This window comes from Dermacentor andersoni, chromosome 6, assembly GCF_023375885.2.
Source record: "Dermacentor andersoni chromosome 6, qqDerAnde1_hic_scaffold, whole genome shotgun sequence".
Taxonomy (NCBI): Eukaryota; Metazoa; Arthropoda; class Arachnida; order Ixodida; family Ixodidae; genus Dermacentor; species Dermacentor andersoni.
Genome location: NC_092819.1, coordinates 100667159 through 100692315, shown reverse-complemented (window position 1 = coordinate 100692315; position 25157 = coordinate 100667159). Strand labels below are relative to the sequence as shown.

General features: G+C 47.0%; 1 protein-coding gene across 4 annotated transcripts in view; it reads right to left on the bottom strand.

Moving 5' to 3' along the window:
- The window catches only part of sev (receptor protein-tyrosine kinase sevenless), a 142722-nt gene extending 122059 nt beyond the window's left edge, over positions 1–20663 (bottom strand). For all 4 annotated transcript variants that reach the window (XM_055066513.2, XM_050171395.3, XM_055066514.2 and 1 more), the window contains exon 1: positions 19208–20663. In XM_055066513.2, coding sequence (XP_054922488.2) covers positions 19208–19408 — 201 coding nt within the window. In that variant the 5' untranslated portion in view covers positions 19409–20663. The remainder of the gene's footprint in view (positions 1–19207) is intronic.
- Positions 20664–25157: the final 4494 nt, after the last annotated feature.

The window sequence follows — 25157 nt, the reverse complement described above, 5'->3', positions numbered from 1 at the left end:
CAAGTCCAAAGGAACGGGAGAGGCGGGGGGGTGGTGTCTTTGTGGCTTTGAAAGCGGGCGCGTGCCTGACTGCGCTTTTCCTTTCCACGGACGTTGTCCCCCCACTTATGGGTATGCGCGCCTGCGAATGCATTTGGAAAGATATTTGGGACCGCATTGTTTGGGGCCACGTCCTTTCCTTCTCCCTGTCGGATGAAAGCGAGTGGGAGAGGAAGGACGTTGGATGAAAGAAAGGTGGGCCCCGCCATTTCGTTGCTTTACCACGAAGGGCTGGGTGCTTGTACTATACGCAGACGATAAGCACCATAAACGCCCGTACTCGGCAAGACGGACGCGCGACAAGCGTCCGCATATAGTTCTCGTGGAAGGCCGAAGATGGAGCTTTCGAGCGAGTCAACAGCTGTCATTGTGTCATCCGAGAGATGCGCGAGGCTGATAAAAGTGCCAGGCTGCGCGAGCGCACGCGCCCAGCTATTGCAGGCCAGGAAGTTGTGGCAGAGACGGTGAAGCCATGCGGAAGAAATCGCTTTACGTGCTTGCAGTGACCAGATTTGGTGCCGATATGGCCGTACGATTCCTGTGAACAAAGCGCTTCTCTCACTTCCGATTGTTGACTAATATACAGGCGGGCCATTGGCGCGACTACCACTTGCTAGCCTGTAGCCGATTGTCACAGTCGAGCAAGTTTGCGATGATGGCTCTATCCTTGAATAACCCAATTACCGTGGATTGCATAGCGATGTCTCAGGTTGAAGAGGACGGTCTGATGGCGCCCTTTCTGGCAGATGTCATTTTGGCTCACCTCTCCAAAGCAATTTCGACGCATTTTAATGTTACATGCGCTACGTCTGGTATTACATCGCAAAGTCTAGTACGTATTAAATAAACTGATTATGCTGGCGCATGGTTAAAAAAAAAGGAATATAGTAAGGCATAAAAAAGCCCAGAGAAAGGTCCTTCCTCCCGTGACAGTGAGTGTATCAGCCAATGGGCACGAGTGAAACAATCTCAAGAAGTGAAAGCTGCTGCAAATACTTTATACTATAGCTAATACCACATGGTTTCTGATAAAAGCCGTGACGGTATAAGTACACGTAAGTGAGATAACTATATATCTCTTCGCAGCTCGTGCTATTGGCTATGCTTGTCAAGGCGAAACCAACTTCGCGCGTATTCGAATCCCAGGAGTCCGACCAGGTTCTACCCAATGACTGGACCAGCAACGTGTTCTTCTATATGCCATTTATCGAAGAGTTAGTTAGTGCCACAATATTATTTGAGCCGTTCATGTATCATCATCATTATCATCATCATGTTAGTTTCATACCTCCTGCTTGGCGAAGGCCTCTCCCAGTGATCTCCACGTTTCCCTGTCTTGCGCTAGCTGAGCCCAAGTTATGCATGCAAATTTCCTAATTTCATCAGACCACCTAATTCTTTGCCATCGTCCCTGCGCTTCTTTTCCCTCAGCGCCCATTCTGTAACTCTAATAGAACACCGGCTATGTATCCGAATGCGTAATACTCTTTAACTGCAGAACGGGCTCTGTGACGTATAATAAGCAAGTACCTCATAAAATCATCTCACAGACACCCTGAACGCTATCCGGCTTCGTTAACTTCGCGCCATTGCACGCTTAAGTAAGAAATTGATAATCAAAAAATGATCTGCGACTTCAAGATAGCGCATTCATATCGAGCGAAACTACTAAACGGTCAATGCATAAGCGTTCCGCTTCAACCCGGAGTTCACGTATAGAGCGACCAAACGTTCTGGCGAGGAGAAATAAATCCACGCGCGGGGCACTTTTCCGTTACTATAAACAGCACGAACTGGGCCGGAGGAAAAGAGAGCTAGGACCGCGGGCTTACTGACCCGCGGCGGCCGATGAAGCCGGTGTCCGAGGAGGTGCCAAAGGCAACAAGCAGAACCCGAATCCCCCCGGCGCGGCGCGGCTCCCTAAACTCACACGCCACGCGCTGACCGACCGCCGGCCACACGGCGACGCGAACCACACGTTCGTTTGCAGAGCAAACACTCGCGCCCAGGGGTCGCGCGAACGGTACGCGTTGCCAATGGCAACGGGTGACGGTAGAGTAACGGGGCGGGGAGTAGCGACGTCTGTCGCGACGTCGGGCGACCCGCCGCCGACAGTCACGTGCGGCGAGCAGGCGCTGGAATGACAAACATGGCGATAAAAAAAAAAAGAAGACAGAAAAAAAAAGAAAAGATACCCATAGGAATGGCCCGCTTCCTTGTTTTCGTTTTGTTTCGCTCCGTTTCGGTCAGCCATAACAAACACACGCATTCACGCCTGCAGGCCGAAACCCAAGTAGAGAGACCGGCACGGGAGCGACGAGCCGATTTTCATATCTCGTCGAGTGTGCGCGTGTGTACATAGACACCCGTTATATATATGTATACGGAGTGGACTCACGCGAATGTATGTGCGTGCGTGCGTGTCTTTTCGAAGCGCGCGGGTGCGGGGACAGTTTGCTTTAGCCGGAATGCGGCGGTTTCCCACGGCGAGGAGCGGAATTTGGGTCGCGATTCGGCCGGTTCAATTAGAGGAGCTAGCGCGCGAGGAAGCGGAAGCAGCTGTTTGTTTTTGGCTGTTTATTTCGAGCTGCGTGTTCTTCTGTGAATACGTGGCACCGCTTCTATGTATGCACACAAGCTAAGCCGCCCCCTAATTCCGGACTGTACCATTCTATTTTGTGGAAAGAAAAAAAGAAAAAAAGAGAGGGAGAGAGAAGAAAAGAAGAAATATCGGGATGGAATTAAGATTGTGCGCATAGCGCATACAAAAGCTGGAACGCTCTATACTTAGATGCGTTGACGAAGAAAGGTTAGTTTTTCAGCGCCTGCGTTACTAACATTGAACGAGATCGTAAACCATTCTTCTCCGATGAGACCAAAATTTTGTCCACCCACATTCACAAGTCGTCCTCTCGAAATACCTAGCTTCATTAAATTTATTTATTTATTTATTTATTTATTTATTTATTTATTTATTTACTTGTGATTGGTAGACCTGTGTACATACAGGTAAAGCTTGCACTGAAACTGCTTTTCTCATCCCGCGCTGGGTTGAGATCATGGGTCCCGCGTAAGATATACAGAGGCCGTCAATTTGGGCCAGTTCTCCTCGCGAGCCTTTGACCGCCAAGGCAAAGGAAGATATCTGTATCTCCTGCGAGAGGCTCCATGACGGTGCCGTTTCGATAAACCTGTTTTGAAGATTGGCGAAAGTCCCCGAGTGTGGTATAAACGAGGATTGTCAGAGACGCTTGCAGCTGTCTCACGTGCTCGTTGCGTTTGATGAGGAAACTACTCAGCGCTGGCACTCTTAGAGGCGTTACTTCTATTTTATTTTTACTTGTAATTTATTTCCACTTTGTGTCTTTGTACTGTGTCTCTCATAGCCCCCCCCCCCCCCCCCCCCTCATTTTTATCGCTCGATGTCATCGCGATCATTCTTACATTTTTGAATCGCACAGTTCTCCACATAGGTGCAGCGACGCGCGAACAATAGGCCTCTCAATAAGGAATAGAATGGGACACCTCTGTCTACGAAGTTATCGCGACTGTATCTCGCAGCCTTTGGCGTCACGCTCTGGGACCGTTGCGCGGTGCCTGTATAAAACTGGTCTCTCAGTGAACGGTCGCTCTGCTGTGCTAGCGTCGATTACTCGCCCTCCCCCCTTTGTTTTTCTCTCCCCCTCTTCGCTTTGCTCTTTCCTGTCCGACGCCGCTCACGGTGAGTCTACTCAGTAGTAATAGATTCCCACATTCGCCAGATGGCGGCAACGATATCTTTTGATTCAATGCAGTGCGTAGTCCGTACATCGCCGATGGCACGCAAACCATCTAGAGAGAGGGTATCTGTATAGCATAGCGGCAACAAAACAAGGACACAAGAAGAAGCGAAGACGAAGACAAGCGCTTAAAGTGCTTGTCTTCGTCTTCGTTTCTTATTGTGTCCTTGTTTTGTTGCGCCATACAGATACCCTTCAATGATGACCGACCAACAAGCCCATATCGCCACCCTCATCTATAGAGAGAACTTGAGGGAGCGGGCTGTGCCTTCATCGCGTCGTCGTTGTCGTTTCTCCAGATCGTGTTCGCCGCGTTCTAAGTATATATAGACAAAGCCGCAAGCGACAACAATGGGGGTGAGGATAAGTCAGGAGATGAAGAACTATCGAGCGAGTCAACTCGGAAATACGGAGTCGACAACGGAGCCAGTACTGCAACGTGTTTCTAGCACACGTATAGCCCTACTGCCTTATTTCAGTCGCGAAGAACACTCAGGTACATAAAAATAAATAAAAAGAGCGTCGGACACGTGGCAATATAGAGCCTGCGCGACGCAAGAGGTCGAAAGATAACGAGGGGAGTGATGATCTCCTTGTGTATCTGTTAGTAAACAATGTACCTGCGCGGTCTGCATCGCGAACAACAAAGACGGGATAAGATTGCGGTTGTTTCCTCCATCGGCCACCGTTGTTGGTAAGTGTCGATTATTTTTTTTTTTTTTTGCGCGTTACTGCTCGGGTTGTTTTCTCCACAACGCAGAAAATAAACAAAGAGCGATATGGAGCACGAATGAGGAAATATGTTGTGCACTTATCTTAAGATGTTATCTTTTCCACGTGCAACACTTAATCTCCTGGGAACCGAAGACACCTCAGGGATATGATCGCATCTTAAGTTAGCTTTTTTTTTAATACCCACTGGTGAACGTTACAAATGCGATAAATCCATTTTTTATATACCGGGCTAGACTAACAGCATTCTAATGTAACGGTTTCATTAGGCTTGTCGCAAAATCAACTCTCCCCCTCCCCCATTTTTGTTTGTATATAAATGCATGGGCACAAAGATGAAGATGTGACATCGTGTGGGGTGTCGCCACGTTGATGTGGCGTTCTGGATTTTCGTGACGCCTCACTGTATTCGAAACGCACCTCACGGGCGCTTTTCATCGTCCCTGCTGACTCAGTGGCCTATAGATAAAATTATTACCAATTTTCTCAAATACTGCAAAGGGGCCACAAGATTGCGATTAAACCTCTTGCATACGGTTTTGCATGCACCTGACTTGGCACCGAGAAACAATGTTTCATGTAATCGTTTTTCGGTTAAACATGCAATGGTTCGAAGCCAATGAGCAATGTTTTGCACGAGGTCAGGATTATGAGTTTAAAGTTGCACGACGTTGAGAAATGTTCGGAATCAACGATCAACGACACACGTCGATGCGAGGTAAATTAGCTGCAGTACAAGTTGAGCGTGCACTCTACATCCCACAAATGCTGGTCCAGCAATAGAGCGATTTAAATGTTTTCCGTGTTTCTGCAAGCGCACTGCAGTCTTTCGCTTGCCAGCCCCAATTGCTAGGGAGAGAGAGATAGAGAGAGAAGGAAAGAAAGATATATAAATATATATATATATATATATATATATATATATATATATATATATATATATATATATATATATATATATATATATATATAGAGAGAGAGAGAGAGAGAGAGAGAGAGAGAGAGAGAGAGAGAGAGAAAGAGAGAGAGAGAAAGAGGAGCAGGCTCAGGATTGCGACGAGAGCGATACCGATGGTAACCTTAACAGCGACGTCCAAAGTTTGAACTCCTTTAGATCTGCCGCGTCCGTGCATGCTGCCCGAAGTAGGTCCCTTGTGACCGCGATGTTTGTGCATCCAGCTTGTGCAGTCATGTTTCGACAGCTTTCAAAACTGCGCGGAACTTATTCTTTCCTTTCTTTTTTTGGATGATAAATCAGCTTCCACTCTTCCCTGCCCCACACACAAAAGAAAGAACGCCGCGAGTATTTCTATCATTCATAGCAATCAACGAGTCTAGCCTAATCTATTCTTAATCATTATTCCCCCGTATACCAGTGCATCGTGTTCAAAAGAAACTGGTTAACAGATTACAGAATATACGAATAGGTTGCGTTAAATTATTGGTGCCGTATTCCGTGTTGTGATATCCACTGATACTTCCGCATTCCAATAAATAAAACAAAACATAAATATTTGTTGTTGGTGTCGTCCCAAGCATGTATGTCCTTAGGTTGAAATACCACTGTTATCGCATGTCCGCGTACGCAGAACGACTGCTTCCTTTTATTTTGTTATATACTTATTATTTTTTTGTGCGATGTAAATAGCGTCGCCGCAGTCAACTCAGCCACGCCGGCATATCTGCGCAAGCATTCCGGCGCAGCACTGCCTACCCATGAAAGCGCGCTCAGCAAAAGTGCTCCACGCAAGAAAAACAAATAAGCCAGAAGTAAGCTAAATAAGAAACTATACACAAAACATCTGGCACGCGGCTCAAAGTAACATCGCAGTCTTGCAGACGCAGCCTACAGACTTCCTAAACAGCGGCGCCCAGACAAGTAGACGGTCGTCCTAAAGCGAAGTCGCGCCCTTGAGAATTTTTTTTTCTTGTCTTGTCAGAGCACTCAAAGACGCCGCCCATTTGCGAGAACAATTAGGGGTCTCGCTTCTCCTATCTGCACAATCTGGTGCCTTAAGTGCCAAACCTAAGAAAAACAAAATAAAATAATGAAACATCGATATCGGCAGCAAGGAGCACCGGGTGTCCTTCACTCACCCCCCCCCCCCCCCCCCCCCCCCATTTAGCTTTCAACTCTTTTTTTTCAGGCACGTTTCTTTAATATTTAGTTGTTTCTGGATACGAACCTGAAGAAGTGAGCAGGAGACTCAAGTTTTCTGACCATACAAGCTTTGTCACTTTGCCCTTGAAGTCCCACACCCCTTTCGCTAACGTGGCTCATCTGGAAAGCACAACTTTCACAAACGCTGTTTGAATATCAAGAGAGGATTGACTTAGCATTACTGCTAGCGCGGGAAGTACCCGTGTTTCTTGCGTCTACAGTGACAATAGATGGTAGGTGTGAATACAGTCATCAACGCAGGTATACGTAAAGCCGACTGGAGGTATTGATGAAAGGGACCAACAAAAGTAATTGCTGAGAGAGAGAGAGAGAGAGAGAGGTATTTATTATGATAGAAAAGCTGTGAGGTCGGCCTGAATCAATGTTCTTCTCTGTTACTCGGCGTTGGGGGAAGGGGCAAGTGTGTAGACAGACATAATAGAGAAGACGTTGATTATGAGAATGAAGATGGTGGGGAAAATCTTGCACACTCCAAGACTCTTCAAAACCTCTTCTCCAGTCCACTCTCAAACAAAAATTTATTGAGAGCCTTCAGACTGTCAAGCTGATGACGAGGATCAGGCGAAGGTCTCAATAGAATCTTTTCAGTTAATGGGCCAACGACAAATTTGGAGAAGATGTCTGTCGTCGATTTTCTCTGTACATCAAATCGCGGGAAGATGCGCAACAGGTGTTCTGTCGTCTCAGGAATACCGCATTCCTCACAATTCGGACTGCCCGGCCGGCCGATGAGATAGATGTAGGTAGCGCCGGGTGAAGGCCACACCTAGTCGTAAACTGTGCAGCAAGCTTGTGTTACACCTTTTTATGTTCGGTGGTATCCTCATTTTCACCTCTGGGTCGAGTTCGTGAAAGAGAGAGAGACAAGTCATACGGGAAATTCAAGGAGGTTAACCAGGCTGAGCTCGGTAGGCTACCGCGCACTTGGGAAGGGGTGAAGGGGATTGAAAGAGGAAAAGGAAGAAAGAAGTTCACAGTTTGCACGGTTACTGACACAAGGGTGCATCACTGAGTCAGTCACAGGCGGTCACACAGGCTGGTGCATATCAAGAGGTGATAGGAGTGCTCTTCGGATAGCTTTCGGGCACTTAGACAACAGGCCTTTCACGGAGGAGAAGATCTTGGGCCCGTGGCCCCGTGCGTCTGCTACGTGCAGGACCACAAAATTGCTGAATACATCGCTTGGTACAGTGGAGCACCAATTCAGGATGGAATGTGGGCCTATGGGACAACCACTGACAATCTCGGTGTGCGTCTCAAAGTAAATACAGTCATACACTCCACATTCTCCAAGCAAGCTCGTTAAATAGCACGTGTAGCAGATGCAGCCGATGTGAATTGAAAAGAACTTCACCCCTACACCTTGGCAGTGGTGCGGTGACAATATAACACTGGACACAATTTATCTGAATGCCCGCCGTTATGACGGGACTCTCATCGACTCCCACAGCTGGAATCGAAGCTTAGTTAATTTTGATTCATTCATTAAAAGGTGTTGTCGCACTCTAGTAATTTCATTCACTCTTATACTGACAATCATTGCCAAAAGAATAGTATACAATACATTGTCTGCGCTTAAAAAATCGTAAGAGGCGGCCTACATCGAACGAAAATGAACGGGAATGTGAGAACGGTGTTCTTAAGCAGTTGCTACTAAGAAACTCTGCATGCTTTCCCGTCCCCGCTGGTTTAGCACTTCAGCCAGCGATAACAGTGGAAAAACAAGCGCTCTAGTGCTTGGAGATATCGGTAAAAGAGCCGGCGATACGTGCGTGTGGTGTTGATTATCTCTCTTTGTTGTGCTGGCTGTAAAGGTTTAGCTGTTTTGCGGTCCAGGGGAAGAGCCTTCGAGTACTATATGGCTATGAATATAGCTATGTTATAGCTATGTTCATAAAGTTTGTAGGGGCCCTCGATGGGATAGCATTTGCAATTTATGTTTGACCTTATGCGTGGTTTATGCCCCTCAGCATTTATTAAATCACTCTGCGGTTGAATGAAGGGTTCTGCAGAAGGCGATGAGCAAACAATATCGTATGACGCTGTATATAATGGGAATCACTAGTTCATGCGTAAAGCTTGCGCTGGTAACGCTTTCATGAACAAAACAAATAAAGAAAGGTGTTCACTCCCAAAGCGTTGGACGAAACACTTTGACTGTTACAATTATTTTCGTATTTTATAGCATAAAGTGGTGTTTTGTGAAAAAGTGAGCAGATCAGCACTCTATTGTTACCGCAAGTTTGGAGGGATATATCTCGAAACCGGAGCCATCCTCAGAATTTGTTCCAAATGGATACGCCTTGCTAACTTACCGGCTACAATTTGTAAATTGCATCATGTGCCGTAAAGTAATTAGTTAGAAACTTAATTAGTTCGTTTTAATTAGCCGATTCACTATTTATTGTGCAAGTAATGGTTGCTCTTAGGACAATCCAATCCAAAGATTACAATTGCGCCACAGGCAATTTTCAAACATTTGGTGTGATCTAAAAAAAATAAAAGACATCTGTGTATAGTCACCGTCAGCGAAGCGGAAAGAGGAAGGGCACGTGATAGGACCATTCTATTCACCTGCACTTGCAAGACTATATCCCAGGAAGTGCTGCACTTTGCTATTCGTTCCACACAGTACAGGCTTCGCGCAGCACGGATTCACAGGATTCCTCGCAATGCGGAAGGTGTGTAGTGCATGTAAGGATCGTGCATCAAGGAGGTGCACAGTCACTACTGCACGAGTAAGAAATGGCACTGAACTGGCGTCAACAATTGCGCGAAGACCAGGACAAATCGACTGGACTTAATAAATGTTTGTCCTCTTTTTCACTCCTCTCTCTCTCTCTCTCTCTCTCTCTCTCTCTCTCTCTCTCTCTCTCTCTCTCGTTTATCCTGCGAATACAGCTGCAGAACTCGCCGAAGCGACCACCTCTGTTGCAAACATTCGGCCTTCGTTATTTTTATTAGATTTGTTTAACAAGGTAAAGCATAGCTGTACCACAAGTCACATACTCCTCTTCGCTGATATGATAAATGTGCATAAACCGTTTCAAACTTTACGAGCAAGACGTGAGAAAAACTAAGCAAGAGTGATATACAGAGGAATATCAAGATTTGAAATGGTCAACACTGGGGCAACAAGAAAAAGGAAGCATTTAAGTGAGATAAATTTACGGAGCCAACGTTCCGGCAAGGGGCCTTGTGCTCGGCCTGACGAAGGCAATCTCCTTGTCGAAATGTTGGCTCCAGATACGCCTATTGTTGGTCCCATGCGGATAAATAAGAAGAAAAAGGAAATAAAAAATATTGTGAAGTCAATTCTGAACTTTACGGAGCACAAATGTTTCCGGACACATGCAAACGAGGTCCATCATGAGTGACACACTCCAAACACAACACGTGCGAACATGAAAATGAAAGAAGACACTGCAGAAAAGAGGAAGCAGAGGGTAAAAAAAGACAGTCAAGGATGGGGTGGTTAGACAAGTGTGCATACCTGCTGGCAACCCTGTAATCGGGTAAGGGGTCAACAAAATTAAGGATAATGGAACGATAGACGAGATAAGAGCAAAAATGAGAGATTCCGGAACTAAATGAGCATACATCCGAAAATAGAAAGCTTTCCCGATTTGAAAAGTACAGTAACCAAATGTAATAACTTTTAAATGCTTAACAGGGTGTGAACTTTGGTGAGTTGGGGATCCGTATTAAACTTTCAAAAGAGCGCTGCGAACAGGAAACAAAAGAACAGCAAAAGTACAACAAACACGTCTTGCAACTGACGTTTTGGTTTCACGTGCCAAAACGGCGATCTGATTACGTGACACTGACTCGTGAATGAATTTAACCAGCCGCGGGGTTACAAGAGCGCTTTCGTAATCCTCCCCCATCGGAATGCGGCCGTCGCGCCGGGATCAAACACGTGACCCCTCGTTCAGCAGCGCTGTGGCATAGGCATTGAGCTACCGCAGCGGATGGCAAGCAGACACAACCGATAGTCACGTCGTCATATGGTTAAGGCTGTTCGCATCATATACTCTCTCAATCTCTCAATATACGTCATATGAAGACAGTGCCATGCTTCTTGTACTCGTTCCTGTGCTTGTGTCTTGTCTGCAGCGCGCTTTTGAAACTTGCTGATGCTTTTGGTTCCTCTTCTCCTTTCCCTAGACGCTTTCGTGGCTAATACGCCTGCCTTCTCTCTCTATCTATCTATCTATCTATCTATCTATCTATCTATCTATCTATCTATCTATCTATCTATCTATCTATCTATCTATCTATCTATCTATCTATCTATCTATCTATCTATCTATCTATCTATCTATCTATCTATTTCTCTCTCTCTCTCTCTCTCCCGAGCGCGATCGCGCTCTTGTTTTGATGCTTGCTTATGGATTACTAATTTGGGGTGGTGGCGGCCGTGGTAACGGCAACGTTGGTGGCGGTGTTGCTACACAAGGGAGGTTTGTAGCTTTGGGCGCGCCTCCAGTTAACATACGCCTATAGCGCCTGCGGAAAGCGCAGCCAACGATCGAAGGCTCGACTTCGCATCACACTGGCGCAACGTTGGAACAACGTTGGCGCAACATTGGCCCCGCTAACGTCGCTGCACATTTATGTACGCGTACGCTATTGCTACGCAGCGTGCAAAAAAAAAAAAAAAAAAAAAAGGTTGTCGCCGTTGCGTTCGGAGCGCTCGTTCCGACGCTGCCGGGGCCAACAGCCTGCGCGGCCGCAAGGTCTGGGCTGCGAGACGCGCGGTCCCTCCCGTGGGCACTGCCGCGGCTCTGTTCCGGATCGCGATGCGACGTCGCAGGCCTGCTTTGTGTCTGCCGCGTCTGCCAGAGGGGACGACGACTCTCGTCGCCACTATACGCGGGTGGGTGGCGCGGCTCGGACGGGCACCACCGACGGACCCATTTGTAGCAGCGACAGCCCGGCTATCAGGCTGCAACAAGAGAGAGCGCGCGCTTTTGCTTGCTCTTGCTTTTTGCGCGGATGTTGCTGCGCGCGTGCAAGCACGCACTGTGTGCGCTCGGCGTTTCTTGGACGATTATCTGCGAGTTCGTTTAAAAAATGCTCCCTCGCGCTCGCTTCCTTGTTTGCTTGTGTCTGCACGTATGCATGCTCGCGCGCGTTCGCGTTTGTTGCTTGCTTGTTCAGTCGTTTATGTTGCAGTCGAAGTGAAGTTACGGCTGCACTAAGTCTGTGCACGCGTAGCGGGCACTTCGCGTTCTTTAAGGGACGGTATTTCCTGCTTAATTTTCAAAGTGAGCGAAGGTTTGTAAGTAACTAAACTAATATTTAAGTGCCAGTTTCATTTTTAACTCTTAGCTTGTGTGCTTGGAAATTATTAAAATAGGCAATGCATTCATTCTCAAGCAGAGCTTGTTGCTGTGTGAGTCGGTACACCTTAATTACAGCCTGAATGGGGCAAGCACACGGACTTGCAAATGTAAAGTGAAGAAAAATAGGAGACAGACAAACGGAGCGCCTCCCATTTGTCTGTCTTCTAATTTTATTCTCTATGCACTGCATGTGCAAGTGTTTGCGCCTTTGAGGTTGTCATTATTCATCCTCAGTTTGACCCCGGATCGACTAAAATACCGCAGCTGAATGGGGGAAACCGTCGTCTTGCCCTGAAAAAGCGATGAATATTTCGAAAAGGGGAGATATCGCAAAATTGGCAGCTATATTATAGCTGGGGCCGCTATTTCAGTTTAGCTGCGTGCGATTAACATAACGTTGGTTTTGCTATACAGTGCTTCATTATTTATATGAGCTCACGCGCTGAAACTTCGACACTATGGAACAGGACGGAGCGTAGCGCTGTATAGACAACATGAGTGTTTAAAGCTGTACAGTCATTAGCTGTATTGTTCGAAAGTTGAGTTGACACAGGAAAATGCAGACCTTTAGGGGCTTCCTCGTGAAAGAAGGTAAGGCGTGCGGACCCGGAAACAAAAGAAGAGAACCAGACAACACACGTCTGCGTCTCTTTTCTTGTGTCCGTGTCTGCATGTCTTACCTTCTTTCACGATGAATCCTTACCAACAAGCTCAGCTTTCTGTTGTTCTTTTCTCCTTCCCTCTGCCAAACTGTTTCCGCAGAAGAAGGAAGAACTGAAGGCATTTATGGGAAAGGTATAATCGGTTACAATATTTGTTGAAGCCAAAGAGGGTGATCACAAATGCATGTCTTTGTGTGGACCCTGCGAATCCATTTGCCTTGACCATTAAAAGGATATCCGATGTAGATCAGCTTCCAAGAAACCAGAGTGACCAAATTTGACGTTACCGACCAGTCAATGTTTGCAGAATTCTGTTGACATTAGCCACGCAACGACAGAGGCATTAGGTTAGCTGACTTCACGTAATCTAACACTTTATTTTTGTGACAACCGCGCTAGCATGAAATTTACATGCGTCTTTCGAATTGTTTTACGGCCCCTCTCATTCCTTCCGGAGACGATCCAAACAGCGCAGACTTACTCGACGCAGCAGACGGAAGAGAGGTTGTTGTTGCACTCGCTTCTCAGCTTCCGATTCAGCGGTATTTTTCAGCCTGCTGTCACGAAACGCACACCGGTATGAGCTAAACCTAACATCACGACAAACGCACGCACACACCCAGAGCCCCGGGTCACACAGGAGTCACCTCGGTGAACAAAGCGCACAGTCACGAAGGGCCTATAGGACAACCGCGCTTACGTCAACACTCTTCTTCACGATGCGCGTCGGAAGGCTAGTAAAAAAGAAAATGAAAAAGATAAATGTGCCGCCGCGACTTCATACCTCTTCCCCCCCCCCCCCCCCCACATACACACACACGTTGGGCCGCCAGTGCCGACTCGGCTCACGAAGGAACGAACAAACAAAATGCGCAGGGGTTTTTCGGACACGCACGACTCAGTCATGTATAGTACCCACTGCGCGTGGATGGATGTGCGTGAATTGGTCGCGCGAGACCACGGGCTTCCGCCAGCGCAGGAAGTCGTCTCCGACGGCAGGACGAGGGTTTGGGGGAGAAGGGGGAGGGGGGGGGGGAGCGTCGCCACCGACCACCGCTGACAACGCTGCGCATGCATGCAACGGACAGAGGCCGTCGCCGCCGCAGCCAAAGGCATCGGGCAACGATGTGTGTCGTCAGAAATGCCGCCGCAGCAGCAGCAAGCGGCAGTATAGGCGTAGTGGGTATGGTGGCGAATGGGAAGGGCCGGGGAGGGCTCGAAGGGATATGGCTGAAGCCCACCGCCGCACAATGCGCGGAGCACGCGGGGCTGTCCGTTGCGGAGGAGCGCCGTAATAAACAGGTACCACTTCCGGCGACAGCGACGACGAGAGAGAGTTCTGGGAAGAGGGAGAGAATCGCAGTCACCGAAATGAAGCGATTCCAACGCGCGAATGAACTGCGCGTGTTTTCGACGCTGTGCAGGCGACCTAGCACGCGGACGTACCATTGTTCGCTCTCCTGTCGCGCGTTCTGGTGCGGCCCGGCGCTTGATTACGTTGCCGTCAGTGCGCGATATGTAGAATCGACACCTGTAAGTATTTCGGTAAAAATCCGCGATATCGTCAACGAGGCCATCCAGTGTCCTTTCCCAGGTTTTTCTAAGCGCGCGTGCGGCTTTGCCGGTGCGCTGTAACCGGAAAAAATGCCCGTCGCGCTGTGGTTAAATTAATATATCGCCATATACGAAGAGGACCTCGGTCTTGCGAGATTTCTATTCATGAAGCCCAACTTCGACATCTGGAAATTGGCCCAGCAACAGAATACCGGGTGTGTTCGATCTGTCAACCCCGGACTGGCCAGGAGTGCCCGAGATACCGCGTAGCCCAACGGTCAATGGCTAAAAGCAACGCCTCGGGCAGTACGGCGAATCGAAGACGTCGACGATGAACTTCCTTATCTTAAATGTTGTAAACCTTACTTGGAAATTCCTGCGTCGAGTGGAAAGAAACTGTGAAATGGCGCTCAACAGATGACCCCGATAATGAAGCTGTATATAGTCGCATGCATATAGGGGAAGCGCTATGAAGGAAACCATTGAATCAAAAGCACACCAGTTTTTTATCCTCGTCAGTATCATGACAGCGTATAGTTCATTTTCAGTACAAACATACCTATATAAAGCGGAAAATTAAAATAATTTGAAGAGCTTTGCATTCGCTTTGGGTACAAGTATTTGAGTTAAGACGCCAATAGGTTTACAAAAGCAACATCTGCTGAGCCAAAATCTGGAGGTTTCAAGAATTTTCCATATATCTGCGTACACTGCGCAAAACATCTGTGGACACAGAAACCTGACGATGCGGCTTTTGTTTGTTTAGGGTAAACAATCGCCACTACACAATATAATCCCACCGCAGCCATGCCGTAATCGTATACGTTCACACCGTTACACAGCATCTGCTGGAAAACCAGCACTGTCTTGGTCATCAACCTCTGTCATCGCAAACATTTAGTCCGCTCCAGGGTCATTATAAACAGCGTGTTTAATGGTTGTGTGCTACACGTACAGTTTAGTGAAGGCATGTGATATACGAGGCATGCGCAGAGTGACCGCATGGCCGTTTGCGTTGACTACACCGCTACGAGTCGCACAAAGCGCATGTACGCCTTTCCTTGGTGGACAGCTGCGATTCAGTCCACCACCTGTTGCGCGTGTCCCGGGAGACGCTCAGAGGGTCAGCACATCAGTGCCTATAGAACTACAGCTGTGGGCACCGTTAGACTTCTGTTAGGTTTATGCATTGATAGCATGCTTTCTTTTTGTCTCTTTAGAGCCTAATTTGTATGTCATATTTTCATCGGTGCAGTTCGCATATGCCGTCAAATGACTGAGCAGATTGCATTAGTAAACTGAATAAGTTCTTAACGATGGAACTGTTCAAGAGCAAGTGCTTCGTGCAACGTCAACAAAGTGCAAAACAAATGGAATTATTTTGCTAGTGCATTATTCTCGCGATCTCATTTGACGTCACTGTTTTCTACTTTATGTACAATAGAGGTAAACGGTAACAGGTCATAACGATGAGGTTTGGCAGTATACTGCGAAGTCTTCGATTGAGGGTTGCGCCCGTTGTCGAACGGATTCATCTGGAACAGATTGGTCTAAAAGGACGATATTTTAGCATTACGTGGAAAACATTTCAAGCGGACAGTGAAGAAAATTCGAACTATTTGCAACCTCGCAAGTTCCACTGGTTCTTGAGTGTTGCTTGCTATGAGGCACAATGTGGTTACCATCTGTCTTATTTCACTTGGAAGAGTGTCTATTTCCATTGCAGTCGAGCCACGATTGGTAAGCTACCACCTTGGGTTCGAAGGCAAGGTAAATTAAGCCTGGGACCCAGAAGACACTTTTTTTTCGCGACCTTCTTCATCAGCAGACGGCACGTACGCGCCGTGGATGCGGCATTGGGGACACCGTTTTTTTTAAGTTTGCGGGCGCTTCCCATTCACTTCAACGTCAACAGACGTTCGCCTAGCTGCTACATGATGGATGACTCGTCGAGAGACAAGCGTTCCCCACGTAGTTGTCCTTTGGGTGGGCAGAACGCGGCAGGCTCATTGTGTGTTTGCGAGGAGACTGCAGGCAACCATAATGCCCGCGTCGTCAGCAACCAGTGACGCGTACGACGCTCTCGCCGTCCTCGATTCGTCCAGCGCAACACAGACGCGAAACTCTTAACGTTTCAGGCACACGCTTGTAATCGATGAACGAACCTTAGAATAGGATAACCTGGTAAGTATACACAATCAATGCATTCTACCGGTGCTAAAACATGGGGCAGAAACTTGGAAGTTGACAAAGAGACCCGAGAACGCGTTAAGTACTGCGCAAAGAGCGATGGAACGAGGACGGCAGAAGACTGGGTGGGGTGACGAAATCAGGAATGTCGCAGGCGCAAGTTGCAATCGGTTGGCGCAGGACAGGGGTAATTGGAGACCGCAGGGAGAAGCCTTCGTCCTGCAGTGCACATAAGATAGTATGATGATCATGATGATGATGATACGTACTTCCAAAACTATGCAAGCAATAGCACCTTCAAGGTTATCTTTACCAGAAGCTGCTCGAGCACGGCATGTTAATAATCCGCACAAGTTCGCATTGAAGCACCAAATGAACAAGGCGTCGTAAAAGTTATATAAAAAGAAAGCATTGCCGCATGTTGCGTGGAGTGCAGATTACTTTAGATGAGGTTACTGTTAGAACCAGCGTAGAGGCTTATGCTCTTCTGCGTGGCCTATAGAGAGCTGCGGTCACGCGTTGATTGGTTTCGGAGCACACGAACAAAAAGTTGAACGCACCTGCTTACTACTATAGTTGCAGCACCGCCTCGTGAGATACTATACGTGCAGTGAAATGCCCAGAGGCATGCCATGTTTTCTGCTGCTCTTCTAAGCCAATAAAACGTAAACGTAGCCGCTACCTGTGGGCGTTACCACCATTCTGCTCGTCTTCGTTTCATGCAAATGTCATGAATACCACTGCATATTAAGTGCTCTCGAGATCCCACTTGTGGCGCACTTCGATCATACATAAATGAAGTTAGTCATAAGGCAAGGAAACGGCCCTTGACAATAAAGATAAGCTATAAAAATATAATTATAGCTGACGATAGAAACTTGCTCAACGCGAAAGCTTTCTCGCGCAGAGGGTATGGATTTTTATGTACAACAAGCATAGCTTTCGTGCTCGAAAGGGTTGCGACTCGCATAAAAGTGAATGTTGGGCAGGAAACCCTGCGCGGTGATGCGCGATATACAAGGTGCTCACAAGTGCGCACCCAATCCGTACTCCTCTGAAGCATGCTGCGTTACATTTAGGCAAATAGTTAATACACGTGACACGCTACCTGAAATAAGCTCGGCCACGTCTGTGGATAATAACACACGAAGGTATGCTTACGGTCTAGATGGTCAAATAACAACAGCTTTCTAGTTTGCCTGCAACAGCTTACATACACTTCAGGAAGGAATAAGACTGAACATAAACACGGGAGAAATGTTTTGAGTTCTCTGACCGCACTGGTCGTGTGTCAGCTATGCGCGGCTGACTCAAAGTCAAGGCATTTGAACGCATAATGTCTCTCCAATCTCTCTCGCCCTCTCGCTGCCAACATGGCCGCTTCGTGAGTATATATCACACCACTCCTTTCCCAACAGCATCCGCTGTGGCACCGACTGAATCGGCAGTGCGACCTACTCGCGTACAGGAGGCGCTGCCGCGGTCGGAGACTTGCTGACGGCGGCACTTTCGGGCTGAGGTCAGCGCCAACGCGCTAAACCACGAGGTCGGCTTACGAATGGAACAGCAGGACACTTTCTCGGAGGACCGTCGACCGGAGATTTGCGACACTCCTCGCAGGGAGCCTGCGGCTCCGTCTCTCACTGCGTCTCAGAACTCGGGCCAAGGACGTGGGACACTATATACGACGGCGCAGGGACAGTTGTTGTCGTTGTTGTTGACCTCACGGTCGACCGCGCGTAGCCCGCCATGAAGGATTGCCCGAGAGAGGGACGACTGCGCCCGTTGTGTGCTCGTCCTTCACTTGTTCGTTCTTTTACTCTCGGCGACGTAACTCTCCGCACGCGCCTCTTGCGATGTAACTTGCGGCTGCGCAGTTTCGCTGTTGCCCGCAGCCAATGAGACATGGCCAACACTGACTGCTGGGACGCTTGTTTACTGTAGTCACAAGACAGTGTTAAAGTACCACTGCTAGTTAACGCTCGAGCTTGCCTTGATTTGCAACCTGCGTGTTATACCAGAGCCCACTTGACTGTCATTGGCCAACTTCGGTTTGCGGCCAGTGACCATAGTAAAGGCGAAACGCAAGGAACACCATGAAGTGGACGCCTGCTAGTGCAGAAGTGTGCGTGTTTGTAGCGAAGACACGCAAGCTGAACGCTATTGAAGAAAATGAGAATAATAATTATTATTTAAGGAACTTTTGTCGAAACAAACTTGCATTGTTACATCCGCACTCTGCAGTGCATGGGCAAGAAATGCCACTGAGAAGAAGGACAGTAAATGTCACAGACGCCTTGTGTGATAAGGTAAGGAACGACTTGCTTAATATATTTCTTCGGTTTCGCATTTGTGTCCACGGCATTCCTGGGATCGTTGTCAAACGAACTCATTACTTGCAGACACATTTGTCCCACGACACAATTTGAGTTCGGGAATAACCTATTCTGAATCGCCCTCTAGCGACACTTTCATTTGCTCAGTCTCAGAGCATGCATGCCTACATCGCCCAGTTCGTCTTCATGAATAAACTGAAGCACTGCATCGAGCATCAGTACGGGACGTTCGACAAGAGAAGCCAAGTGTCGTCTCACATAAACGCCTCTTGGAGACTACGCCAAGCTGCGCTTTCCGGGAAAAAGAAATAGAAAGAAGGACCTGTTTGGCGCAGCTGATCTCGATGAGATCAGCTGACGCGCCGGTGGAACAGCGGGAGCTTACCAGGCGCGATCCGCAGTCGGCGTAACAAGTGGCCACCACATCCACGTCGGGCGAGCCGCATGTCCCCGCGCACAGAAGCAGCAGCGCTTGCAGGGGCCACCACACACACAACCACCGCACCGTCGTCACGAGATGAAGATGGGGAGCGCAGCACGCCGCCGGGCCCGGCCAGTTATCCCGCCGCCGAGGAGCGCGTGTCATCGTGGCGCATCTTTCGCTGACCGCGCCATGTACCCGTGTGCGCCCGCAGTGGGCCGACCGGCAGAAATTGCAATCAAAACGTGCGCTGTCGGACGCCGCTGCCGCAGCCACGCCGCTTCGCACCGTCGTCCTCTCCCATCGGCGCTTTTTCGGCCGCTTACTTGCCCCGCGCGCGATCCTCACCCCCACCCCCCCTCGCGCCCCGTTCTTCTCTCCCCAACTCGAGCGCTCCCGAGAGAGTGCGCATGCGCAGGCACTCCGGTGACGTCAAGGCAGCTAGCACGCCATTGGTGGAAACGACGCGCGCGCTCCGGCGGCGAGGACGCGAACCGCCGGCCCGTCCCAAACGAAGACAGCGTCGCCCATTTCGTGCCTTTTTAGTTTTTCTTTCTTTTTTTTTTCGTTGCTGCGCCGGGTCTTTTGAATGAGGAGCGGGAAAATTGAAGAACACGATCGGGGCTGCTGGCCAAGGCGCCTTTGTGACGCGAGTGAAAGTAAGTTCCTCGGGCCGACATCATGCGGGAAAGTGGGGCGAAAGTGCAGCATTTCAGCAGCGCTCGTTTCTCATTTGCGCCACGAGCAAACTTGCGCACTTTTGTTTCAGCAGGTGTCACAGGCTGCACAACACTCGCGCGCACGTTCGGCGAGCTGCACCATGCCTCCAGCGAACCTCCATGCACCCCCGCTGAAGAAAGCCTCCTGTGCATGTACGATAAATTCGTTCGCGTTTGCACACTTCGTGTTAGGGCACGTAAACACGGAGGACAATGACTCGAGGAGCATGCATTCAAGATTTTACAACTCTCTTTATTTTAACGATCACACTGCAGGTTACTAAGAACTAACGCATTACTATTTCAGGAACATTTAACACTCTTACAGATCGCTTCTGTCGTCGACACTGCTTGAAAGTTGCCTGTGTAAACAAAAACCTTTTCGAGACATTCGGATCGATCTAATACTCTCTGGCCTTACAAATACTCATTTATCCAATAAGCAACAATGAGGACCTGCTAGCACTACTAGCACAGAAAAAAAAAATTACCTCGGATATCTTCTGCTTATTTCTCATCGAAGCCTGTACGTGAACGTATCGCGCTTATTACGCGCCTGAAACACTCTCGCGCGTGTTTTGCACTTGTCCAGCGCACGCACGAGACCGGAAGGAGGTCGCCTCAATCGCACACGTCGATAGCCGACCACTATCTGGAGACTCTGTTTTAGGACCTCGGCCTGACCCAAACGCAGCTGTGATCGAAGGACAGCTCTAGCCTTTCTGACAGCCACTGGGCTACAAACGAACGGCGTTGGAAATACTACAACGTGGTGCCTTTACAGATCCGTCCGAGGCGTCTTATACATTATATTGCACACTTTTTTGAATCCTTCTAAAAGTTAACGAGCAAGTTACTGCGTAAAAGATTAATTTTGGGCATCAACTTTTGGGCACGTGGAAACGTATGGAAATAACTCGAGCGTATTCTTGCCGCGCGCGTTCGAAGATATTGACACGAACTTGATGTAGGTCGTTGTGTGGTCACAAATGAAGAAGAGCAACCTTGACGTGAGCTTCGAATATTGCCAGATGGCATGAAAATTTAGAATACAGCATCAACGCAGCAACCGCGCGCCGTGCAATGTTAGATTGTCGTCTCTGTGTTCGGACAAATAAAGGTAGTTTTATCAGTACATACACGAGGAGATGGTTGTTTTGTCCAAGCGAGCGGAGACACAGCTTTTGACATGTGAACATGATATTTGAATAAAGAAAGGGGATTTTCAGGGGGGCAACATACCTGTCAGGCGACAAGGGCTGAAATGAAATGCAACTGTGTGCCTTCAGAGCAGCCTCCGGCCTCGGGATGATAAAAATAAATAAATAAATAAATAAATAAATAAATAAATAAATAAATAAATAAATAAATAACAGAGTCTGCTCCACGCCTCACCGCTATTTGGCTGCTGTTCATGGGGAATTAAAAAAGCTTTATCCTTGCCGCCATCAGTGCATTTCGGAAGCGGATCGGGGCGCGCATTCGGTGAAATGTGGACTTTTAGAAAAATATATTTGGATTTGTGTATGTGGAAGATAACACATTCATTATCATAAAAGACATTTGGTTACAGTGGGTCGCAACCGCACTAATGAGCTTTATTTGATTGTGAAATCTTTTGCCGCGCTCTGCAGTGTGAACAAATCCTCTCTCTCTCTCTCTTTCTCTTTCCGACAATTGTTTTTCACTAAATGCATTCGTTCCAAGTGGTTATTTATTTTTCTTTCGTACAAATCGTCATCATCATACTGATTAAATTTTTTTTTTCTATCACGGCCTCACGTTCGTTGGCTGCATTAAACACTGCAGCTGTAGGAGGTGAATTAATTCTTATATACCTTCCAAGTTTTACAATTTTATCGTAAAATGCCCGATGTTTAGAGAATCTCCTTTAAGACTGTCGCATTGGCACCAATAAAATCGCGACATCCTTTTTTTTTTTCTGCATTTGCGTCTAGTTTTCAGCAGCACTGATTTCAAATGAGTATGCAAAAGCCGTCCCCGAGCGATTCCTCAGAGTCTGATTTCCTGGATCCATGCTTTTATTGGTACCTAACCACAGCAGCGCCTCCCTCTCATAGAACCTATTCATTACAGAAAGCTAAATTTGAGCAGCCATTACTTCAAGTTATTATGATTAAACTTCATAACTATTTCCGTCCGAGTTGACTATACCGGGTGCTCCTTAGATTATACATCTTTTTCTTTTAAATTACCTTTGGTAGATAGCACAATTCTAACCCTTGAGATTTATTGCTTGAAGAGGCGGATATTACCATGCACAATAAATTGAAGTGCATCCGAAATTAAAGAAATAAAATGTTCAGTAACATTATAATAGCTTACTTTATGTCACATATTGGAAGTTACAACTTGTAAACGGAAATCTTGCAAGACATATCGACTTGGAAGGAATTTTGAAGAAGGCACACATTACAACATATTCGCCGTCAGACATGCGTGGTAAAAATGCTTGGTTGTTCCACTTAGTCGTCTTTTCTTTTTCTTTTTTAAGTAAAAGGCCATTTTACCCATTAAAACACAAATGGAACTGGACCTCCAACGTATTTCGTCCACGCTTTGGGAATGAGCATCTTCAAACTGGTGTCAACCTGAGAGTTCGTTTCACCTTACGCCTTGCGAACTCACGGGTTAGAATTCGTAAATTAGTATATGTGTCGTAAAGTAATCAATTAGGAAGTTAATAAGCAATACCTTTTTAAATACTTGATAATGCATTTAGGCTTTCTTGTGCAAGTAATGTCTGACCCTTCGAGTAATCCAGCTCAAGTACCAGAACTCTGATAGCGGCCACAGATAATTTATAAAGTCTACAAGAAATACGCTATATATCGAGCAGAGTAGTTGGGAAACGATTTTGTAGCGATGGTCCCTTCTCGACTCTGTGCCCCTCTTATCCCCCACCGTTCACGGCCGGCTGATCCCATTGATAACGGGGGTGAACTGTCGCTCCGACCAGTGACAAAATGCGGAAAGCATGAAAAGGAATCACATCGGAAAAAGGCATCGCTACAAAATCACAGCGCGGTTCACAGCGTCCCCAGAAAGCAGTCCTCAAGTGTTGTTCTTTCTTTAAAGCGAAGCTCTCTTTGCGTAGCCCACCACGTTTTATGCGTCCATCGGTAAGTATCTAGCAGGATATATTTATAAATAAATACGTTAGCCCCGGCCTACACATAAACTCGGCACGGTGAGCGACAGGGAAGCGGGAGTGGTCAGATGCCACGTAATCAGACGACATATCACGACCTGCACCCACTATATTTTTGCCTCAAAAGTACTTCGAAAGCACGCAGACATCCGAAATTAAGAAAATAGCACATGACAGCGAGCGCCTTCTTTTCAGTTGCTTAATTTGATATATCCCACTTTTTGATTGACTGGTCAAGTGCCACCGGATGCAACGGCTTATGCTAGTGGGACACGAAATTTGAACACCGAGGCAGCTCATTCGTTTCATCTTTCGCGCTGTTTGCCGGAATTTCCATCCGCGCTGACGTTCTGCTCAATGGGTTACGTTTACTAACGCGACCTCAGTGCTTTGTCGCTCAATGACGTCATATCTTTGTCACTCCACTCCTTTGCTAGTGAGCGCAACCTGTGTTCTACGTAATAATAATAATGATAATAATAATAATAATAATAATAATAATAATAATAATAATAATAATAATAATAATAATAATAATAATAATAATAATAAAAATAATAAAAAGCTCTACATAAAGCCTTTAATTATAGTGGTGGCGCACCGATATATCTTTAAAGCACACAGGCCTCTGAATGACATAGCGCATCATTTCCCGCCGGTTTTTCGTTTTCTCATATTTCTGACGTATCGCCCATTCTTGGCCTACTGGATATGTTCCATGGCATCCCAAATATACCCGAAGTTACAGGTTGCCGTGACAGAGTGCCAGGCCAAGTCGGTCTGGTAGTTCTATTATATATATCGCGCAATTTTCACGCTTCCATGCATGCATAGTTTGACTTGCCAATGGCGAATATTTAATATACGTCGCGTGAACTATATTGTGATTACAGCGCACAGCTTCCAAAGACGAATGATTTCTCTTCCCACCCAATTTTTTCAGGGCATGACCCCTGTTCCTTCTAGGGTTCAGTAAATTTATCGCAAGGATTGCAGACTGGATACGGCCAAGGCGCGTATAGGGATGCAAACATCGACACAGAAAAACACCGACTTGAGCGTTGGGTAGGCTCGAACAATAAATAATTATTTACCGAATTAATCAAATAATTAATTACTACCTTTTTAATTGGCACTGCCATTCAGCAGGGCTAAGGAGTAAAAATCGTACCTTGACGAGCTCCTGAACCCTACACACAATTTCAGCAATGGTGTGATCAAGACAAGAAGGACATGAAAAAGGACCTAAATCTAAGTTGTAGATACAGGCCTGCTTATATTAAGAAGAAAATAATGCTAGGAACGTATACAATATTTTGAAATAGAGACCATTTTTTACTTATCAAGCAAAAAATGAAATTATTGGGTTTTACGTGCCAAAAACACTGTCTGATTATGAGGCACGACGTAGTGGAGGACTCCGGAAATTTCGACCACCTGTGGTTCTTTAACGTGCACCTAAATCTAAGTGCACGGGTGTTTTCGCATTTCGCCCCCAGTGAAATGCGGCCGCCGTGGCTGGGATTCGACCCTGCGACTTCGTGCTCATCAGCCCAACAACATAGCCACTAAGCAACTACGGCGCGTTACATACCAAGCAATGGAATAAACAATTAAACAGAGTAAAATTAAACTCAACTAAATACTTATTTGCATTCACGAGAACTATAAGAGTTATTGCAAAATATCAGTCAATAAAGTGCGAATTGGGGCCGGTTGATACACGTTGCATAAAAAAAAAAGAAACGATTAATAACGCACCACACAGGACATAAGAAGGAGACGGATTAAAGTAGTATCCTTCGCTTCACGAAATTACAACGGTGTTCAGCAGATATATAACTGCACGTCACTACAGTGAAGCCCCGAAATGCTGTTGAGCAGCTTAGGTAAACATTGTTTCAATATATATGACCCACAATGCACAATGGATTAAACATACCCATACACGGTAAGCGTTTCGCGCAAATGTTACAATATTATAGAGAGAAGTGTGGCGGTGCCGTATAGTTTCCTGCATTTA